Source organism: Hevea brasiliensis, chromosome 12, assembly GCF_030052815.1.
Source record: "Hevea brasiliensis isolate MT/VB/25A 57/8 chromosome 12, ASM3005281v1, whole genome shotgun sequence".
NCBI classification, from domain to species: domain Eukaryota; kingdom Viridiplantae; phylum Streptophyta; class Magnoliopsida; order Malpighiales; family Euphorbiaceae; genus Hevea; species Hevea brasiliensis.
In genome coordinates, this window is record NC_079504.1 from 14,180,203 (window position 1) to 14,199,654 (window position 19,452).

General features: G+C 28.3%; 1 protein-coding gene and 1 non-coding gene across 2 annotated transcripts; both read left to right on the plus strand.

Annotated features, from left to right (window-relative positions):
* The first annotated feature begins 3,237 nt into the window (after window positions 1-3,237).
* Window positions 3,238-3,345, plus strand: LOC131171509 (small nucleolar RNA R71). The gene has a single exon (XR_009142169.1). It is a non-coding gene; the product is annotated as a small nucleolar RNA R71 (small nucleolar RNA).
* A 7,379-nt stretch (window positions 3,346-10,724) lies between these two features.
* Window positions 10,725-13,120, plus strand: LOC110640545 ((S)-hydroxynitrile lyase-like). The gene is made up of 3 exons (XM_021791889.2): window positions 10,725-11,134; window positions 11,286-11,417; window positions 12,576-13,120. Exons 1-3 carry the CDS (start codon window positions 10,775-10,777, stop codon window positions 12,855-12,857), a joined length of 774 nt encoding a protein of 257 aa, XP_021647581.2. The 5' UTR covers window positions 10,725-10,774; the 3' UTR covers window positions 12,858-13,120.
* The last annotated feature ends 6,332 nt before the right edge of the window (window positions 13,121-19,452 follow it).

Genomic DNA, 19,452 nt, shown 5'->3' on the forward strand with positions numbered 1-19,452 from the left:
AAGACAATTGCTAAAAATTCCTTTTCAGTTGTTGCATAATTTGATTGAGCCTCATCCAGTGTTCTACTAGCATAATAAATAGCATAAGCCTTTTTGTCCTTTCTTTGACCAAGAACAGCCCCAATTGCATAGTTGCTAGCATCACACATAATTTCAAAAGGTAGGCTCCAATCAGGTGGTTGCATGATTGGTGCAGTGATAAGGGCTTGCTTCAACCTGCAAAAGGCATCCAAACACTCTTGGTCAAATACAAATGGTGTGTCATTACTTAACAAATTAGACAAAGGTTTGGCTATTTTAGAAAAATCCTTGATAAAGCGTCTGTAGAACCCGGCATGTCCTAGGAAACTTCGAATTCCTTTGACATTGGTAGGAGGAGCCATCTTCTCTATCACTTCAACTTTGGCTTTATCAACCTCTATTCCTCTGTTAGACACCAAATGTCCAAGCACTATCCCTTCCTGAACCATGAAATGACACTTTTCCCAGTTTAACACAAGGTCAGTATCTGCACATCGCTGCAAAACTTTAGAAAGGTTAGCCAAGCATATGTCAAATGAAGATCCATAAACAGAAAAATCGTCCATAAAAACCTCCATTATGTCTTCAATGAAATCTGAGAAGATTGCCATCATGCACCTTTGAAAAGTGGCTGGTGCATTACACAACCTAAATGGCATCCTCCTATAAGCAAAGGTTCCATATGGACAAGTAAAAGTGGTTTTCTCTTGATCATTTGGATGAATAGGGATTTGAAAAAAACCTGAATATCCATCTAAATAGCAAAAGTAAGAATGCATAGCCAGTCTTTCTAACATCTGATCAATGAAGGGAAGTGGAAAATGATCTTTTCTAGTGGCAACATTTAATTTTCTGTAATCTATGCACATTCGCCAACTAGTCACCGTTCTAGTGGGAATTAATTCATTATTTTCATTTTTGACAACTGTCATTCCACCCTTTTTTGGGACAACATGTACTGGGCTCACCCAAGTACTGTCTGAGATAGGGTATATGATCCCTGCATCAAGCAACTTCAAAATTTCCTTTTTAATAACTTCTTTCATATTTGGGTTCAACCTCCTCTGATGTTCAATAGATGGCTTACAATTTTCTTCCAAAATGATTCTATGCATGCAAAAGTGTGGGCTTATTCCCTTAATGTCATCTATGGTGTATCCTAAGACTTTCCTAAATTGTCTCAACACTCTTAACAACTTATCAGCCTCTAAGGTACTCAAGTTTGCATTTATAATTACTGGATAAGTGTTATTAGTGCCAAGAAATTCATACCTGAGCTGAGAAGGAAGTTGCTTAAGTTCTACCTTAGGTGCATCTTCTTCCTTGAATGATGGTTGCTTAGATTCTGCTATTTCCTTTTGTGTGAGTTGAAAAACTGGAGCAGAAATGAATGGTGGACTTCCCTCTAAGTGTTGGGCATATGCAGCCACATGAGGGTTGTCATAGTCTATGCCTCCTCCATGAACCAAACAATTTTCAAGTGGATCTTCTGGATATTTCTTTCTGAAATGTTCTTCAACCAGCTCATCAATAATATCAACTCTCAAGCAAGTATCAGCTTCAGAATGATGCTTCTTCATAGAGTTATTAATATTGAAAACCAATTGATCTACACAAACACTAAGAGTCAGCTTTTCTCCCTTAACATCAATCAATGCTCCTGCTGTAGCTAGAAAGGGTCTTCCCAAGATGATTGGGATATTAAAATCTTCCTCCATGTCCAAGATGACAAAGTCAACAGGTATATAGAACTTTCCAACCTTCAAAGGCACATTTTCCAAAATCCCTTCAGGATACTTGATTGATCTATCAGCTAACTGAAGAGAAATATGGGTTGGCTTTAGATCTCCCATATTGAGCTTCTCATAAATTGAGAGGGGCATGAGGCTAACACCAGCCCCTAAATCACATAAGGCTTTTGTAGAACATGATTCCCCAATGTGGCATGGAATTGAAAAACTCCCTGGATCCTTGAGCTTTGGAGGAAGTTTCCTTTGGAGGATAGCACTACATTCTTCTGTCAAAGCTACAGTTTCATCATCTTCAAGTTTCCTCTTGTTTGAGAGAATTTCTTTCAAGAATTTTGCATAAGAGGGCATTTGTGAAAGAGCATCAACAAATGGCACATTTATGTAAAGTTTCTTCAAAACCTCTAAGAACTTCTCAAATTGCTTATCAAGCTTGGCTTTTTGAAATCTTTGTGGAAAGGGAAGTTGTGGCTTGTAGGGCTCAGGAGGTATATACTTCTCTTCCTTCTCTTCAATTTTCTCTTTACATTTTTCTGCACTCTCTTGTTTTTCACTCTCATCAGTTTCTTTCTCATTTTCTCTCTTCTCAATGTTTTCACTCTTCTCATCATTTATAACTTTCCCACTTCTTAAAGTAATAGCTTGACACTGCTCTCTTGGGTTTTCTGGTTGACTTGGTAGTTTTCCAAAAGACTTGGTACCTGAGGAAGATGCTTGTTGTGCAATCTGATTTTTCAGCATTCTGTTATGTGTCTGCATCTGTTCTAGCCTTGCTTTCATCTCTCTCATCTCCTCATCATGCTTATTTTGGTTGGCAAGAATCTGTTGTAATAAAGCTTCTGTGGTGGAACTTTGTTCTTGCTGTTTTGGTTGAGGATTCATATTTTTCTGCTGAAAATTAGGCAATGGTTGCCTATTTTGCTGATATGGAACTCCTTGCTGCTGTTGTGGTTGAAAATTCTGATTTGGAACTTGAATTTGATGATTTCCCCATGAAAAGTTGGGATGATTCCTCCAAGTTGGATTGTAAGTTTGAGAATAAGGATTCCCCATTTGCTTGTTTCCATAATTACCAACATATGCTGCTTGTTCTCCATAATCTACTCCACAGCTGGTAGTTCCTTCTGCATAAGCCACTTGTTGTGAACTTCCAGATGATGATGATGAACTAACCAACATACTCAAGTCTTCCATCTTCTTAGCAAGGACATTTGTAAGTGCATCAAACTTTACATTAATCATGTTGAATGGATCAAGATCATACATTCCAGCAGCTTGCCTTTTTTGAGTTGGAGCTGGTCCTCTTGGACTACTCCAAAGATGAGTATTCTTTGCAATTTTCTCCAATAGCTCATAAGCTTCATCTTCATGCTTCATAATAAATTCTCCTCCTGTTTGAGCATCAATAATCCCTCTGATTGCAGGAGTGACATTCGTGTAAAAATTCTGATTTATCATCCATTTCGGAATGGCATGATGTGGGCATTGTCTCTCTAATTCCTTCCATCTCATCCATGACTCATAGAGAGTTTCATCTTCTCTTGGTCTGAAAGCTGTCATTTGATTCCTTAATTCTTGAGTTTTTCCAGGTGGAAAATATTGTGCAAGAAATGCATCAGTGAGTTGCTCCCAATTTGTAATGGAGTTGTGAGGTAAAGAGTCAAGCCAATCCAATGCTCTATCTTTCAAAGAGAACGGGAATAGCTTCAATCTTGCTGCGTCATCAGACACTCCAGGTTGTTTTTGCATATCACAGATCATAGCAAACTTCTTCAGGTGTGTGTGTGGATTTTCAGAAGAATGTCCTCCGAATTGAGAATTTTGAATCATTTGAAGAACTCCAAAATCCATCTTGTAACTATTTGCATCAATTCTTGGTCTTGCTATGCTCTCTCTCAAGTCATCAAAACGAGGAAAAGCATGATCCATCATACTTCCCCTAGGCACATTAGAATTAACAACTTCTTCACCTTGGGCTGCATTTTCATTGTTTTGATCATTTCCAGCATTAACACCAATTCTCATTCTTTCATCAGCCATGACTTCTTCTAATTCAGTTTCTCTCAAGGCTTCTTTTCTTTTTCTGGTTTCTTTCTTGTTGGCCTTACAAAATTTCTCAATTTCAGGATTGAATAATAAGGATGTGTCACTTATGCTTCTAGCTCTTCTCATAAAAGATTAAAAGTACCTGAAAAAGAACAAACAAACACAAAATGAAAAGATAACGAAAATAAAACTATAAACAACTAAAATAATCAAGAATTCAATATTAAACAAACAAATCCCCGGCAACGGCGCCAAAAACTTGATGTGCCCCAACCGCAAGTGCACGGGTCGTTCAAGTAATACAGTAAAGATATCGTTCCCACGAGGAGTTGTGTTAATGATTGAATTTTTGATATAAAAAGTTGACTGAATTGAACTAATTTCAAAATTAAAACAATAGATTGAATGGGTATTGGAGTGTGAAATTTATATGTGCAAAATTAATAGTCTATTCAACTATGTAATGATTTAACTAAAATTGCATCAAATTGAAATAAGCAAGTTCAAATATGGCAATATTCAAAATGGCAAGCAATTAAATTCGATTAGAAATTAACAATGGTAAAAAGGCGATTCCGGAGTTCGGGATTTCATATCCGAGCTATTTTGAGATTTTAAATTGGTTATCCAATCTTATGAAACTAATGGGTTTTAAGGAGATTAATTCTTAAATCCTTTGAATTCCCTTTCGAGTGAGACAAAGAGTGCCTTAATCAATCTAATCCTACTTTCGTGGACTTAGAATTAATTAAGACCCATTAAGTTCTTTAATTAATCTGTGAATCCTCTTAATCCTTAGCCTATTTCTAGGTCTAAGTTAATTAAGTCTAATTTCTTGATTATCTATCATAGGGCCTTCTCCTTTCGGTGCTTCGACCATGCATTAAGAACATCACTTAATGGGATCCTACACTAAGCATGTCATTAAGCACACAAGAAATGAATAAAACTCATTAAGACCACAAAATATGGATTACCCAATCAAAATCCACAAGATATCTCAAATATTACAACCCTTACTCCAGAATCAAAAGTAAACTACTCACTATCCATAATGCTTACAAGATATTATGAGTTTATAAGGAAATAAAGCTTTAATCTAAGCTAAGAAATAAGAAATTAAACACTAGAAATGTAGAAAAATGTAAGGAAAGAAAGAAATCTGCAAATCTTGGTTGAAAATGGTGTGGAAGGTGAAAGTGACTCTTCAAATTCTGCCTCTCCTCTTCCTTTCCTTTTCTACTCCTTTTGCTCTCCTCTAAAATGGGAAAATGAGACTATTTATAGCATTTTTTTGACATGGAGCCCTAAAATGGTATGTTCTAGGAGGAATTATCTGAGGGAATCTTCTGCCAGCTCATTAATGAACTCTTTATGGGACTGCATAAGTGGATTGCATAAGTTATGCAGTCCCTTATGCAATTTTCGGGTGGTTCTGGTTCACTTATGCGAAACTGCATGACTTGATGCATAGGCTATGCACAATTCCGTGAAGGTGCATAAGGGAGGCGAGAATGTGCATAAGCTGTGCAGTCTCCTTATGCACATTTCGGCAGGTATTGGAACAGTGATTTTTCTCCTTATGCAGATCTGCATAGCTTATGCGGCAAGTTATGCACAATTTGGTCAATGCATATTTCAGCTTGAAAACTTGTTTTTGACATCTTTGGCTGTAGAAGTCACTCCTCAATGGCAAAATTTCTCTTCAGTCCTTCAAAAACACCATTTTTCCTACAAAACAAAGTAAAAGATACAAATTAATCCAAAATTGACAATTATGAAAAACTAACTAAATAACTAATGAAATTAGCTAAAAGTGACTAATAATCAAATAAAATGGCTATGAAATTAAACCTAAATGACTATGCAAAATGTATGCATCACTTGTGTGCCTATTTTACTTGTTTAATGTTGATACCCATTGGGTATTATTTTTAATCTTTGATTGAAAAACCAAAAGGTGAAAATTATTGATAGATAATCAAGGATTATAACTTAAAAACACCTATATTTAGAAATAAACTAGGGATTTAAGAAAATTCATTGATTGATTACAAAACTTAATGGGTTTTAAGTGAATTAAATATCATACGAAAGTAGGTTTGATTCTCTTAAAATACTCTTTGGTTTGCTTGAAAAAGATATCAAAAGATTTTAGAATCAATCACCTTCAAACTCTATCTTTTCTTAAAATTGGATGAACCTAAACAAATCTCAATTAATTTATGCATATACCTCAATTTCACCATTAATTAATCTTTGATTTTAATTATCCATCATTAATTTAGTTTAATTGTATCTAGTTTAAGAATTTATTTGCTTTGCTATTTACTTATTTTGCTTAGATTTATTAATTTCATTAAGTTTACTTGCAATTACACTTTACTTCTATTTTCATTAGCCCAAATAATATCTTCGTTCATAGTTTGGTATTCAAACGCAAATCCTTGTAAGAAAGATACTTGACTTATCACTTTATTACTTGATATGGCCCGTATACTTGCAAATACATCACACATCACACAACCATAATTTTAAACAATGAAATATTGGTAATATCATTCGCCATTTTAATCCCAATTGATATAAAGAATATGGTAATTGGTTAGAGTACAATATAGTAAAGGAGTTTGCATTTTGCTTATGTTGCTATCTTTTGAGACCTGAAATTGGCAAGTAAGGAAGTTAAGATTCATTTGTTACTTAAGGTTTTGGTGCCTGAAATTAAAAAGAGAGACTATCCAAATAGTGCTCACAATGTTGCTTGGAGAAAATGTGAAGCATTAATTATACAAAATCAACATGAAGTTGCATTTAATAGACATTTTGTTCAAGTAAGAATGCAATATAGAACTTGATTAGGTGCATCAATTGATTGTCTACGACTTATTTTGTGGCAAGAGATTTCTTTTCATGAGCATGATGAATCAAATGATTCAAAAAATCAGGAAATTATCTTGAACTTTTGAAGTTCCTAGCTGAGCATATTGAGACAATTAACAGTGTTGTTGGACAATATGCTCTTGCTAATCTGAAGTTAACAGCTCGTGATATTCAAAATGACATTATAAATGCCATTACTATTGAAACTTTAAATGCCTTCATTAATGATTTGGGTGATGATCTCTTTGCAATTTTAGTTGATGAGTCTCGTGACGTGTTTGTGAAAGAACAAATGATTGTTGTCTTACGTTATGTTAATAAAAATGGTTGTGGTTGAGAGATTTTTTTGAAATTGTGCATTTTTTTTTTAAACAAGTGCTTTGTCTCTTAAATCATCAATTGAGTCATTGTTCACTAGGCATGAATTAAGCATGGCAAGATTATGAGGCCAAGGTTATGACAGGGCTAGTAATATGAGAGGTAAATTCAATGGTTTGAAAAGCTTAGTTATGAGGGAGAATGAAACTGCATATTATGTTCATTGTTTTGCTCATTAGCTTCAATTAACCCTTGCTGCTATTGCAAAAAGTGATATTCATATTGCATCGCTTTTTAATATGATTGCTAATTTATTGAATGTTGTTGAATTCTCATGTAAGCGTTGAGATATTCTTCAAAGAAGTCAAGTACTAAAGTTTCTAAGACATTAAAAACTAGTAAATTGATAAGTGGTTGTGGATTAAATTAAGAAACTTGTCTTAAAAGAGCAACATATATACATTGGGGTTCACATTAGGGTACAATTCTAAATTTCATCATTATGTTATCATCTGTGGTAGAGGTACTTGATAGCATTGTTGAGGATGGTACAAGTTCAGAGCAAAGTGCACAAGCATATAGTTTATTAGAAGTAATGCAATCTTTTGATTTTGTGTTTAGCTTACATTTGATGAAAGGTGTGTTAGGAATTACAGATGAATTATCAAAAGCCTTGCAAAGAAAAGAGCAAGATATTCTTAATGCCATGGCATTGGTTAAAATATGAAAACAAAGGTTACAAATGATAAGAGCTGAAGGATGGGATAAGTTATTAGCTGAAGTCTGTTCATTTTGTGAGGAACACAATATAATTATTTTGAACATGGATGATGTGTTTCAAATGAAAGAGAGATCATAGATAAAATTCATCAAGTTACCAATTTCCACCATTATCAAGTGGAGTTATTTTATGTAGTCATAAATTTACAACTTCAAGAGTCTAATAGTTGTTCTACTGAGATGAATGTTGAATTGCTTCTTTGTGTGGCATGCCTAAATTCAAATAATTCATTTTCATCTTTTAATAAAGAAAAATTGATTCGTCTTACTCAATTCTATCCATGTGACTTTTCATCAATGAAACTCATGACACTTGATAATCAACTTGAGACTTATATTATTGATGTGCATTCTAATGATGAGTTTTCAACAATTAAGAGAATTGCTGGTCTTGCACAAAAACTTGTCCAAACAAATAAAAATTTAGTATATCCATTAATTTGCTTGCGTGTGAAATTAGTATTGATATTACCAGTTGCAACTGCAAGTGTTTAAAGAGCATTTTCTATAGTGAAAACTCGATTGTGGTATTGAATGGGAGATCAATTATTGAATGATTATTTCATTGCATATATTGAGAAAGATGTCTTTGATAGTATTGATAATGAAGTAATCATCAACCCTTTTGGGAAATGAAAACTCTCTATTTTGAGAAATACATCTCTTTCAAGCGACCCAAAGGAGGAGAGGAATAGTTGTTTGAACTGTAGGGGAAACAGATGGGACATGTTTAGCTAAAAAAAAAAAAAAAAAAAACTCGTCAAGGATAATTATAAGTTTAAGATTATAATGAGAATTTATAATTTATGAAATTATTTTAATTTTTCTGCTTAGTTATTGTTATATATTGAAAATTTATGTATATTATTATTTTTTTCTCAATAAATAATTTATTATTGTATACAATATTTTTTCCCTGTAAATTAACTCCAATGACTCCAAATCCTGACTCCGCCTAACCACGTTTCCAACGCCTCTCCATCTCAAGCAAGCTCAGCTTTAGTGGTAGAAATTAGAAAATGTACTCATTCCCAAGTTTCTATTTTTTTTTTTTGTTTGATACAAGTGGTTTAGACTGAAATTCAAACTTGACATTAATAACACTAAACTAAAGTTCGTTTTGTTAAAGATTTGCATTTCTACAACCGGCCCATATATGGCAGTAACTATTTGTGGAATTGTAAACAAATGATACATGATATCCCAAGGGAAATTGTAATCACTAATTAGTAGTAAAATGATTTGTATTTTTTTTCCCTCTGTCTCTTTTGATTATTGAAAAAAAATAGGATTTTATATATAATTAATTTTAATTTACAAGAGCTTAGCAGAAGAAATTTATTAAGAACAGAAAATGGATACAAGACGTTTCTACCAAGAGGAAATCTAAGAGGCTAAGACACCAAAATCAAATTGCTGATGAGAGAATAGGAGCCGAATAAAGACCAGAAAGAAGTCTATCACAAAGGAAATCAACCCAACACTATCAAAACAACAAAAACAATTAAATCCCAAGTCTGAAAATCATGAAATTGATGGACAGCTTGCTTGCCCAGGTGCACTTATAAATTGAAAAACATTTAATGCCCTAAAATCTCCGACTTGTCCTTTTTTTTTTTTTTTAAGAAGTCGTCTCCCACTTATCCTAAAATTGATGATTATAATCAATTTTATCTCTCTGTCCATTTTTTTTATTATTTAAGGGTTTTGTATAGTGATTAAGGAAATAATTAAATTACATAAATTATAATAAAATATTCTTTGATTTTATTAAATTACTATTTATCTTACCTAATTAAGAAAAATTATATAAATTATAATAAAATATTCTTTGATTTTATTAAATTACTATTTATCTTACCTAATTAAGAAAAAGAGAGAAAAGTGTTAAGATGAGTTTTAAGAAATTGTACAAATAATTATTGTGTTTAGTAGATATAAGGGTAAAAGTGAAAACAAATAATTAATACTCACAATATGTTTAAAAGAACATATAATTGTGAATAAAATAACTTTTGAAAAAATAAATATAAAAGAAGATGGAGGGAGTAATAGTGTTCATTATTTACTTATTTTTTTTCCTTATTTTTAATAATATATAGAATAACCCAATAAAAGATATTTAAATAAAAATTGCCCAAAGTTTAAAAAAAGGAAAAAAAAAGTGGTTATTTTTTGACATAGTAATTAATGATAATTAAACTGCTTAACATATTGCTTGTAATAAAAAGAACAAAATTTTTCTATAAAAGAAAATTAGCAACAAAATTTTTCTATAAAAGAAAATTAGCTATTAATTCTACATTTCCACTTATCCTAAAATTAATTACATAAAGAAAAAGGCCATAGTCTCGACATCTGAATTAAATTCAACTATCCATTAACCAGGAGAAATTATGCAGTGAAGCGGCTATACTATGTATTGCACATTATATTACATGGAATAATAGAATAACAAGAGATTGATAAATAAACAAATTTAGTTATTAAAATTTAAAAAAAAAAATTACGGTTACAATTTTTGAGAACCCACAATACATATATGTATATTCACCATTGATTTGACATTTCATGTAAGTTAACTTACATGGAATAATTGATGTATCATATAATTTTTTGTTAATCAAAGCTGACATGCGAACAAACTTCTTTAAGATACCTAACATTTACTTAGAATAGGAAATTATTGTTTTTACTCAGTTTATTGTAAGTTCAATATATAATATGTATAATGAAATTAATATGTAAAATAAATGAGTTCATAAGTTTGTGTCTAAGTTTTTTTTTTCTTATAAGAATTTTATTTATTTGACATAAATAAAATTCAAAAAAAGAAAAGCATCTTGTACATGTGGCGTGGCGAACATGTATTAGCATTCAGAACTCTTTCTCTATAAATAGCAACACATGCAACGCTACCTGCACCATTCACAGAGAAGAGCACATATCGATAGTAAAGAGTAAGATATCATCAGAAAATGGCATCCGCTCATTTTGTTCTTATTCATACCATATGCCACGGTGCATGGATTTGGCACAAGCTCAAACCCCTCCTTGAGGCACTTGGCCACAAGGTTACTGCACTGGACCTTGCAGCAAGCGGCGTTGACCCAAGGCAAATTGAGGAGATTGGCTCATTTGATGAGTATTCTGAACCCTTGTTGACGTTCTTGGAGGCACTCCCTCCAGGGGAAAAGGTGATTCTGGTTGGCGAGAGCTGTGGAGGACTCAATATAGCAATTGCTGCTGATAAATACTGTGAAAAGATTGCAGCTGCTGTTTTCCACAATTCAGTATTGCCAGACACCGAGCACTGCCCATCTTACGTCGTGGATAAGGTATGTATTTGTCAAAAAAAAAAAAAAAACCATTTAATCCAAAAGTTTAATCTCGTAAATAAGACTCCAAGAGTAGTTTTATATCTTCAATCATATTTGATCATTAATTTGCCAATTACTTTGTTTAATTCTCTCTCGTGTCATTGCACAGCTCATGGAGGTGTTTCCCGACTGGAAAGACACCACGTATTTTACGTACACTAAAGATGGCAAGGAGATAACTGGATTGAAACTGGGCTTCACGCTTCTGAGGGAAAATTTATATACCCTTTGCGGTCCTGAGGTATATTGTCTGAGTTAGTTTCCTTAACTTTTCCAAAACTATAAAATTTTAATTTTAAAAATCAATTGGAACTAAATAAAAAAATCGTTATTGTACTTATATGGTTTAATCAATTTCTTTCTCTTTTCTTATTTTTCAACCTTAAAATTATAAAGAAAGAGAATACGGAAAATAATTAGAAGATAGAAGAGTTGATCAAACTATAATAAGGTCGTTATGACCATATTCTAATGGTAAGTTTGGCCAAATTTTGAACATAGCGATTTTAAATTAAGTTACAAATTAAAATTAAGTGGTAACGTGAAAAACATTAATAAAATTAATCCTTAGGGTCTATTTTACCTTGAAAAAAAAAGAAAAATAGTAACGAAAGAAAAAAAAAACAATTTCCTTATTTTATTCAAAGGAAAAAAAGAAAAATATAAGAAAAATCGTGAAGATTTGTGTACAAAATGTTGAAAGAGTATTTTGAGTCATTTTATTTTTCATCCAAATTGGACAAAAAAGAGTGAAAAAGAATATATATATTTTTATGTTTTCACTTTATGCCCTTTTTCCTTTCAGTAATTGTTCTTTTAATATAAGTTTATTTATTCTATATGTGTATAATGGTAAAAATTTAATAATTTTTTATCCTAATTTTTTTTCTATCAATTAAAACATAAAAAATAAATAAATTACTTTTTTTTCTTTTCTTTTTTTATATGAAAAATTTATAAATAAAATAATAATTTTTCTTTTCCATAAAAATTTTACTTTCTTTATAATTCTAATCCATCTTTCTTTTCCCCCCGCTTTCCTGCTTTCCTTTCAAGAAAGCATGTCCTTAATGTCATTAGGCTATATACTAATTTTAGTCGGTTGAGTTTTTACTTTATAATAAAGAAGGTCAAGATTTCAAATTTGAAATAACCTCTATCCCTTTTTAAAATTATCAAGGTAAAAGAAAATTTTAATAAAATTGCTTATGATTAAAAATTTTTTTCGATAAAGTTATACTGTGTTGGGATTCATATATATTAGGAATCTTGAATTTGTTTGGATCTGGCGAGATCCACACTAATGAAAGAAGTGAAAAAGTATACTTTTCCTTCAAAACCATTGATGATTCTCTCTCTCTCAATATAACCAACATAGATATTGCATTATTTTTTCAAGGAATATGAACTGGCGAAGATGTTGACAAGGAAGGGATCATTATTTCAAAATATTTTAGCTAAGCGACCATTCTTCACTAAGGAAGGTTACGGATCGATTAAGAAAATTTATGTGTGGACCGACCAAGACGAAATATTTTTACCTGAATTTCAACTCTGGCAAATAGAAAACTATAAACCAGACAAGGTTTATAAGGTCGAAGGTGGAGATCATAAATTGCAGCTTACAAAGACTAAGGAGATCGCTGAAATTCTCCAAGAGGTGGCTGATACCTATAATTGACTTCTTTGAGGCTTTTTGTTACTATTAAGTATGGGAGCAACTATGAGTTAATAATCTCACATTTTCAAGTGGGAATTAAGTTGTGCTAAAATAAAGTTGTTTATTGTGTTGTAATTTTTTTTTCATTTGAAGTGGGACAGTCTCGCACGCTTTCGAGACTCTTTATTTATATATATAATGTAAGTGTGTATTTAAGGGAAAGCTACCCCTATTGTGTAGCTTATCATGCTTTTCTTTGAATCAAATAAATAAAACTTATTTAATGTTTGCTAGCAATTTTTTTAAAAATATTAAATTTAGTTTATAATGTCATATACATAATTATGGGTAAAGAATGATCTTAAGAAGAGTGTAATTTAATGCCAAAGCAAGTGCCATACTTGTTATTGTATGAAATATTATACATTTGTGAGCTTTAGGGAGAATTGATGTTCACAATTTTATTTCTGCTGTGTAATGAAGTTATTTTCGTAATTTGAATCTGTTACCTCTAGATTGTAAATGAAATAATTTTATCTTTATATCAAAGTCGCCCATCATAAATTATTTATATACAATTTAAAAAAAAAAATTCATGAAAGATATTTTATGCGAACTCCAATTTGTTGAACAAGAATATATGATGTGGCTTGTGATTTGACATGATCCGATCTGCAAAAAGATTCTAATAAATAATAATAACTTAGGTTTTGTAGGCATAAGTTTTTTTATTATTATTTATAATTAATTTAAATCTAAATTTAAATTTAAAATTTTATAATTTTAATAACAATTTCAATAATTTTCTTTATCAAAACAATAATTTCTTATCCCTTAAATGTTTAAATAAGATTAAGTGTTCAATTCTCGTAAATAGAGACAATATTCATTAAAAGTATTTTATCTCTCAGTGAATTGGCATGGCACGAATAAAATTAGTCATGATTCATTAAGTTAGAAATATTTATTGAATATATATATATATATATATATATATATATATATATATATATATTATTTTTATAGTAATTTATGTATAATTTTTATGATATTAATTATATAAAATTATTTTAAAAATTAAAACTTAATCAAAATAAAATTAAATAGAATTTAAAATATTAAAAATCAAACCAAATAAGAATCGAAATATGAAAAAGTAAAATTAATACTATATCAAAAGTTTAATTTAATTTAATTCTTAAACAAACTCTAACTACATCTCCATATTTAGCAAAGCATTATTTTTAGCTTGAATTTGTACATTACATATAAGACAGGTTGTAAATTTATATATAAATATATAAAGAAAATAAAAAAGAAATCATTGTTAGCAAAATCTCTCTTTTTTGCTTTGATACATAGTTTTTTAATATAAAGCTAATTTATTTTACGAAAAATATTTTTTTAAAAATATTTTATTATTTTTAATTTTTAAATATTAAAAAATAACAAACAAAAAAAATATTTTCTTAATTTAAAGAAAAATAAATATTTTTTTTAAATAACTTCTTCGTTTTAACAAAATAGATTATTTATTAAATTTTAATAATTTTATTAGAATATAAAAATACTTATTAATTTTAAACTCCAATTAAATAATAAAAATATTTTTGCTATGAAAAATAATTTTTTATATGCAAGAATATGGAGAAGTGCTTATAGATCAATCTCCCTGCCAAAACAGTGCTAAACCAAACCAATAATTCAATTCATGTTTTCTTTTTTTAGCAGCGTATTTAGTAACTGTTTGGTATTAAATTTAGATCATTTAAACTATTTTTTTAATAAAAATTTTATTTTAAATACAGTTAAAAAAGTAGCTTAAAAAATTATTTTATTATTTTACTATTTTTATAATTAAAATTTATAAAATTTAATTTTAAATTATTTTTAATATTATTTAATTAATATATTTTAAAAAATAATTTTTCTAAATAAGCCAGCTGACTGAAAGGGGAAGGGGTCAGGGGGAGTGGGGACGGCTTTGCTTCCTGCCATATGTGCCAGCTGCTTCATGTTCCATTATCAAATTCTTCCAGAGCACAACAACAGCAACATTTCACACAAATCCTGCACTTTATTAAAAGCCAAAGTTCTGGAAAAATGGTCAAAGTCACTTAAGTCATCAGATGTTCAGTTAATTTTTTTTTAAAATAATTCAATAAGGTTCAAAATTTAATAGAATTTTCGTTTCTTAATTAATTAAAAATAACCATTTAAACATTTTAAAAAAAGCTGAGTAGTTATTTAAGTCTTAATAATAAACAAATAAATTTAATTTTAAAATTTTAAAAATTAAATTTATAAAAAATTTTGTTAATCTATATAGCATATGTTTTTTTTTTTGTTTATTTTGAGTTAAAAGATTGTGTTTTCTAAATTCATGTTGCTAGGGTATTTATTAATTGGAAAAAAATGAAAAATGTTTTATACATTCAATTGATAATTTAATTAGATATTATTTAAATCATATGAAAAACATTTAAATGAGATTATAATTTTAGGTAAATATTTAATAAGTTCAATAATATAATATTTTAATAACTTAAAATTAAAAAAAAATTAATAAGATTTATCTCAATGATGTTGTAACTATATTCAAAACTATGAAAAGATTTTAAATTTTAATAATAATAAAATCTAATTAATAATATATATATATATATATATATATATATATTAGACCACATTAAACAAGATACTCTAATGATTTAATAACATAACATTAAAAATACAAATATTAAAGAAAAAATGATGTGACAATAGTGCTGTTGCTGATTATCAAATCCTTAAAAAATGATTTTCTTTAATTATAATGTGCCTTTAATTTTAAACCTTAAAAAAAAAAATTCTATCGCCGTTAAACAAATAATGCCACTCTTTTCATTTTAGTATAAAATAGTGCTCAATATATACATATATATTATAATATATAGCTGCAAATAATATTTTATTTCTATCGGAAGGACTAAGAGGGAAGAAAAGGCTTGTCATAGATTACAAGCCTCTGAATTATTTCCTTCAAGATGGTAAGTTTCTATTAATGATTTGAAAGTAGAGCTGAGTATAGATAGTTAATTTTTTTGGTTTACTTTTTTTATTTTAATTAATTTGATTTAATTTAATTTAATTAATTTTTTTTAAAAAAAATTAATTTTTCATTTAATTTAATTATTTTAAATTAAATAAATCGAACTGATCAATATTTAAGTATGAAATTCTTACCCTTCATAGCCCAGCGATTATATGACGAAATTCAATAGGAAATTTATGAGAATTTTTTTCTTTATAGTATTTACAAGTCAAAATTATTTTTTATAAAAATATAATATTTTAAATATTATTAAAAAATTTAAAAATTATTTTATTATTTTAATATTATAATAATTAAATTTTATTAAATTTAATTTTAAATTATTTATTAATATTTTTAATTAATATATTTTAAAAATATATATTTTTTAAACAATTCGAGCAATAATATCAAATCCGCTTTTAATGTGTTGAAAGAGACTAACAAAAGTAATATATTTTTTAAAATATATAAATTAAATAATTATTTTTTAAAAAATATAAAAAATAAATAATAATATTTTAAAAGTAAAAGAAAAATTCACTTATAATTGAATCCAGAGGTTGAGCGTGAGGCAAACGTCTCACCCACTTCTGCCATAAAGCCATAGCCCAGCCCAGCCTTTCTTTTACTCATAATTGATTCCAGAGGTCTGCTGGGAATTAATGGAGATAAGTGAAACAAAAAAAATAAGATAGAAAGGAAGATTGGAAACTTTCAAACCGAACCTTCTGGGATATGATTTTAAGATGAGCGAAAGGTTCTTTTCACTGTCCTTCACATTAGGCCTTAGCAGTTTTCGGTGTGAACTGAAAATCGAATCGAATCAAGCTATTTCGATTCTATCGGTTTGATTTTTTAGTTCTATCGGTGCGATTTGATTTAAAACTTTTAGTATATTCGATTTTTGATTCGGCTTGTTTTTTATCTGTTAAAATCGGTAAAAACGAATAGTAAAATGGCTCAAGTAATTTTTCAGCTCAAGGTGCATTAATCTCGAAGTCCTTATCCAGTTCAATTATTCATTCAAGCTCAGCCCAGAGAATAGAAATTAACCTAAAATATTTTCAGTTTAATATAACGAAATCGAATCGAACCAAACTTTTATTTTTTGATTTGGTTCGATTCAATTATTCTTAAATAATCGATTTAATTCGATTTACTTTTTTAAATTATTCGATTTTTCAATTTCTTGAGTTCAGTTCAGTTCGGTTCAAAACCAAACCGACCGAATGCTCCCCTACTTCACATAAGTAAAAGTGTCGGCTGTTTTAGTAATACTATTAGTATAATAAGCTATTATTTTTTTTATTATTTTTCATTTAACTTTCTGAGAAGAAATATTTTTTATTAGTGGATGCAATCATGCCAATGATATAAAAAGTCATGAAGTTTTATAAATTAGAAAAATTCATATTAATTTTAACATTATTTTTTAAATTAATTTTTTATATTAAAAGAATTAAATTATTTTAATTATTAAATTTCTAAATATGAAAATTAATAATAAATAAATAAATTAAATTAAATTCTTGCAAATATTTAATTTCTAAACATACTTATAGTAAAATATAAACTTTTGATTAAATGGTATACTTTATTAAGGACCTTATTAATTTAGAGATTGTTGGGTATTGAGTTTGGAGAATTCAGACTGTTTTTACGAGTAAAAGTATTATTTTAGTTATTGATGAAAAAATAATTTGAAAAAAATTATTTTATTATTTTAATGTTTTTATAATTAAAAATTATTAAATTTAATTTTAAATTATTTTTTAATATTATTTAATTAATATATTTAAAAAATTATTTTTTTAACAATAATTTGAATAATAATACAAAAAGGCTTTAATCAGTTAAACATTGCAGCTGATTGCCGAAATTGAGAGGAGAGCACGCTGATTCTGAAATTTCAGCACTAAGCATTGGGTTACCACATTATTGATTATGGGCTTATATGTGTAAGCAATTCTTATGTTATTTGGGGCCTTCTAATTGGACATTTTTGTGCTTTAAATTCCACTCTTACAACTTGTTTATATATAATTAAGCCAACCTTTTAATTGAATTGCCCCCTGTATTTTGCAACTTCCTTCTAAGTTTTAAATAATAAAATAAAATTATTTTTCTTCTTTTAAATAATAAATAATTTTATATTTGTAAATAATAAAAAAGGAAAAAATTTAAACAATGAACATAAAAAAAATAATTATTTTTCCTTTTCAATTTATAAAACCATTAATTTTTAATTAATTAATTATAAAATAAAATTTATTATTTTATTATATATTTTTAAAATTATAAATTTAAAAACATAGTTTTAAAAATTTGTAGGAACAAAATAGTAAAATGGATGATACTAATTCATGCTTAAATGGAGAGTGATATTCAGATGAAACATTTTCAATAATAACAATTTTAAAATTTAGATTCTGTTTATTTCATGAAAAATAATTTATACATAAAAAATATATTTTTATAAAAAAATATTTTTTATGAAAATATTTTTTATTATTTGGTTATAATATTAAATTAATGATATTTATTTATTTCATGCATGTATAAGTTTGTTTACGTTTTAATAAAATTATCAAAATTTAAAAAATAGAAAATAATTTTCTCTTTTAAAAAATAAAAGTCATTTTATTTAAAAATAACTTAATTTTTTTATTGACTAAAAAATATTTTTCGTTGATTAATTTTTTTAAATGTTCTAAACGTCTGAAAATATAGAAAATATTTTTTAAGAAAATATTTTTTATGAAATAAATGGAGCTTAAACTCCTAATTTTGTAGATAAAATTTAATATAAATTAATTATCACTAATTCATTACTTAATGTAATCTATATCTATATATATATAATAATTTCGTTATAATCATTCATCGTGACGTATTCATCAGATAAAATTTCCTATTGTCAACGTTTTAATTGAAGGTAACGTGAGAGAACAGAAGTTGTGGTGCCACTTCGTCTTCTTGAACTGTTCCATCGCATGCATGCGTGCATGCATGCAACTCCATAAATTTGACTTATTTTTAATTAATTAAATATATCTTTTTTTTTAATTAATATTGAGATTTCGTCTTAATACAACAAAATCATAAATAACAAGACTTCTAAAAGATTACTAATAATGGAAGGTTTCTTAAGTAAGTTGGTTGCTCTTTCTTCTAAGCAAGAAAATTTTTTGCTCTTATTGGTAAGCCGCTTGATTTTATGGGTTAATCTATTAGACTAATTCGTCATTATTCATATTGTCAATGCTCGTGCTTCATTACTAATTAGGACTTGTTTTATTAGATGATGACATTATTTTAATTAATTTTATTTTTTAAGTATTTAGTTTTAATTAAAATTCGAATTAAAAATTTCATAATGTTGACTTTGATTTTGTTTATAATTTAAATTTTAAATTTTAAAATTTATAAAAACTATTTCAATAGCCTTTTCCTTTACAAGATATCAAACTAAAATCAAAGAAATGCAACCAAATCATCAGACTGAAAGACTCCTAGTTTTGCTAAGAGTTGTCTCCCTAA

Excerpts from the sequence above, each read along its gene's own strand:
- LOC110640545 (XM_021791889.2), top strand. The coding sequence starts at position 10,775 with ATGGCATCCGCTCATTTTGTTCTTATTCATACCATATGCCACGGTGCA. Across the intron at positions 11,135-11,285 it reads CATCTTACGTCGTGGATAAG|CTCATGGAGGTGTTTCCCGA; the intron begins GTATGTATTTGT and ends GTCATTGCACAG. Across the intron at positions 11,418-12,575 it reads ATACCCTTTGCGGTCCTGAG|GAATATGAACTGGCGAAGAT; the intron begins GTATATTGTCTG and ends TATTTTTTCAAG.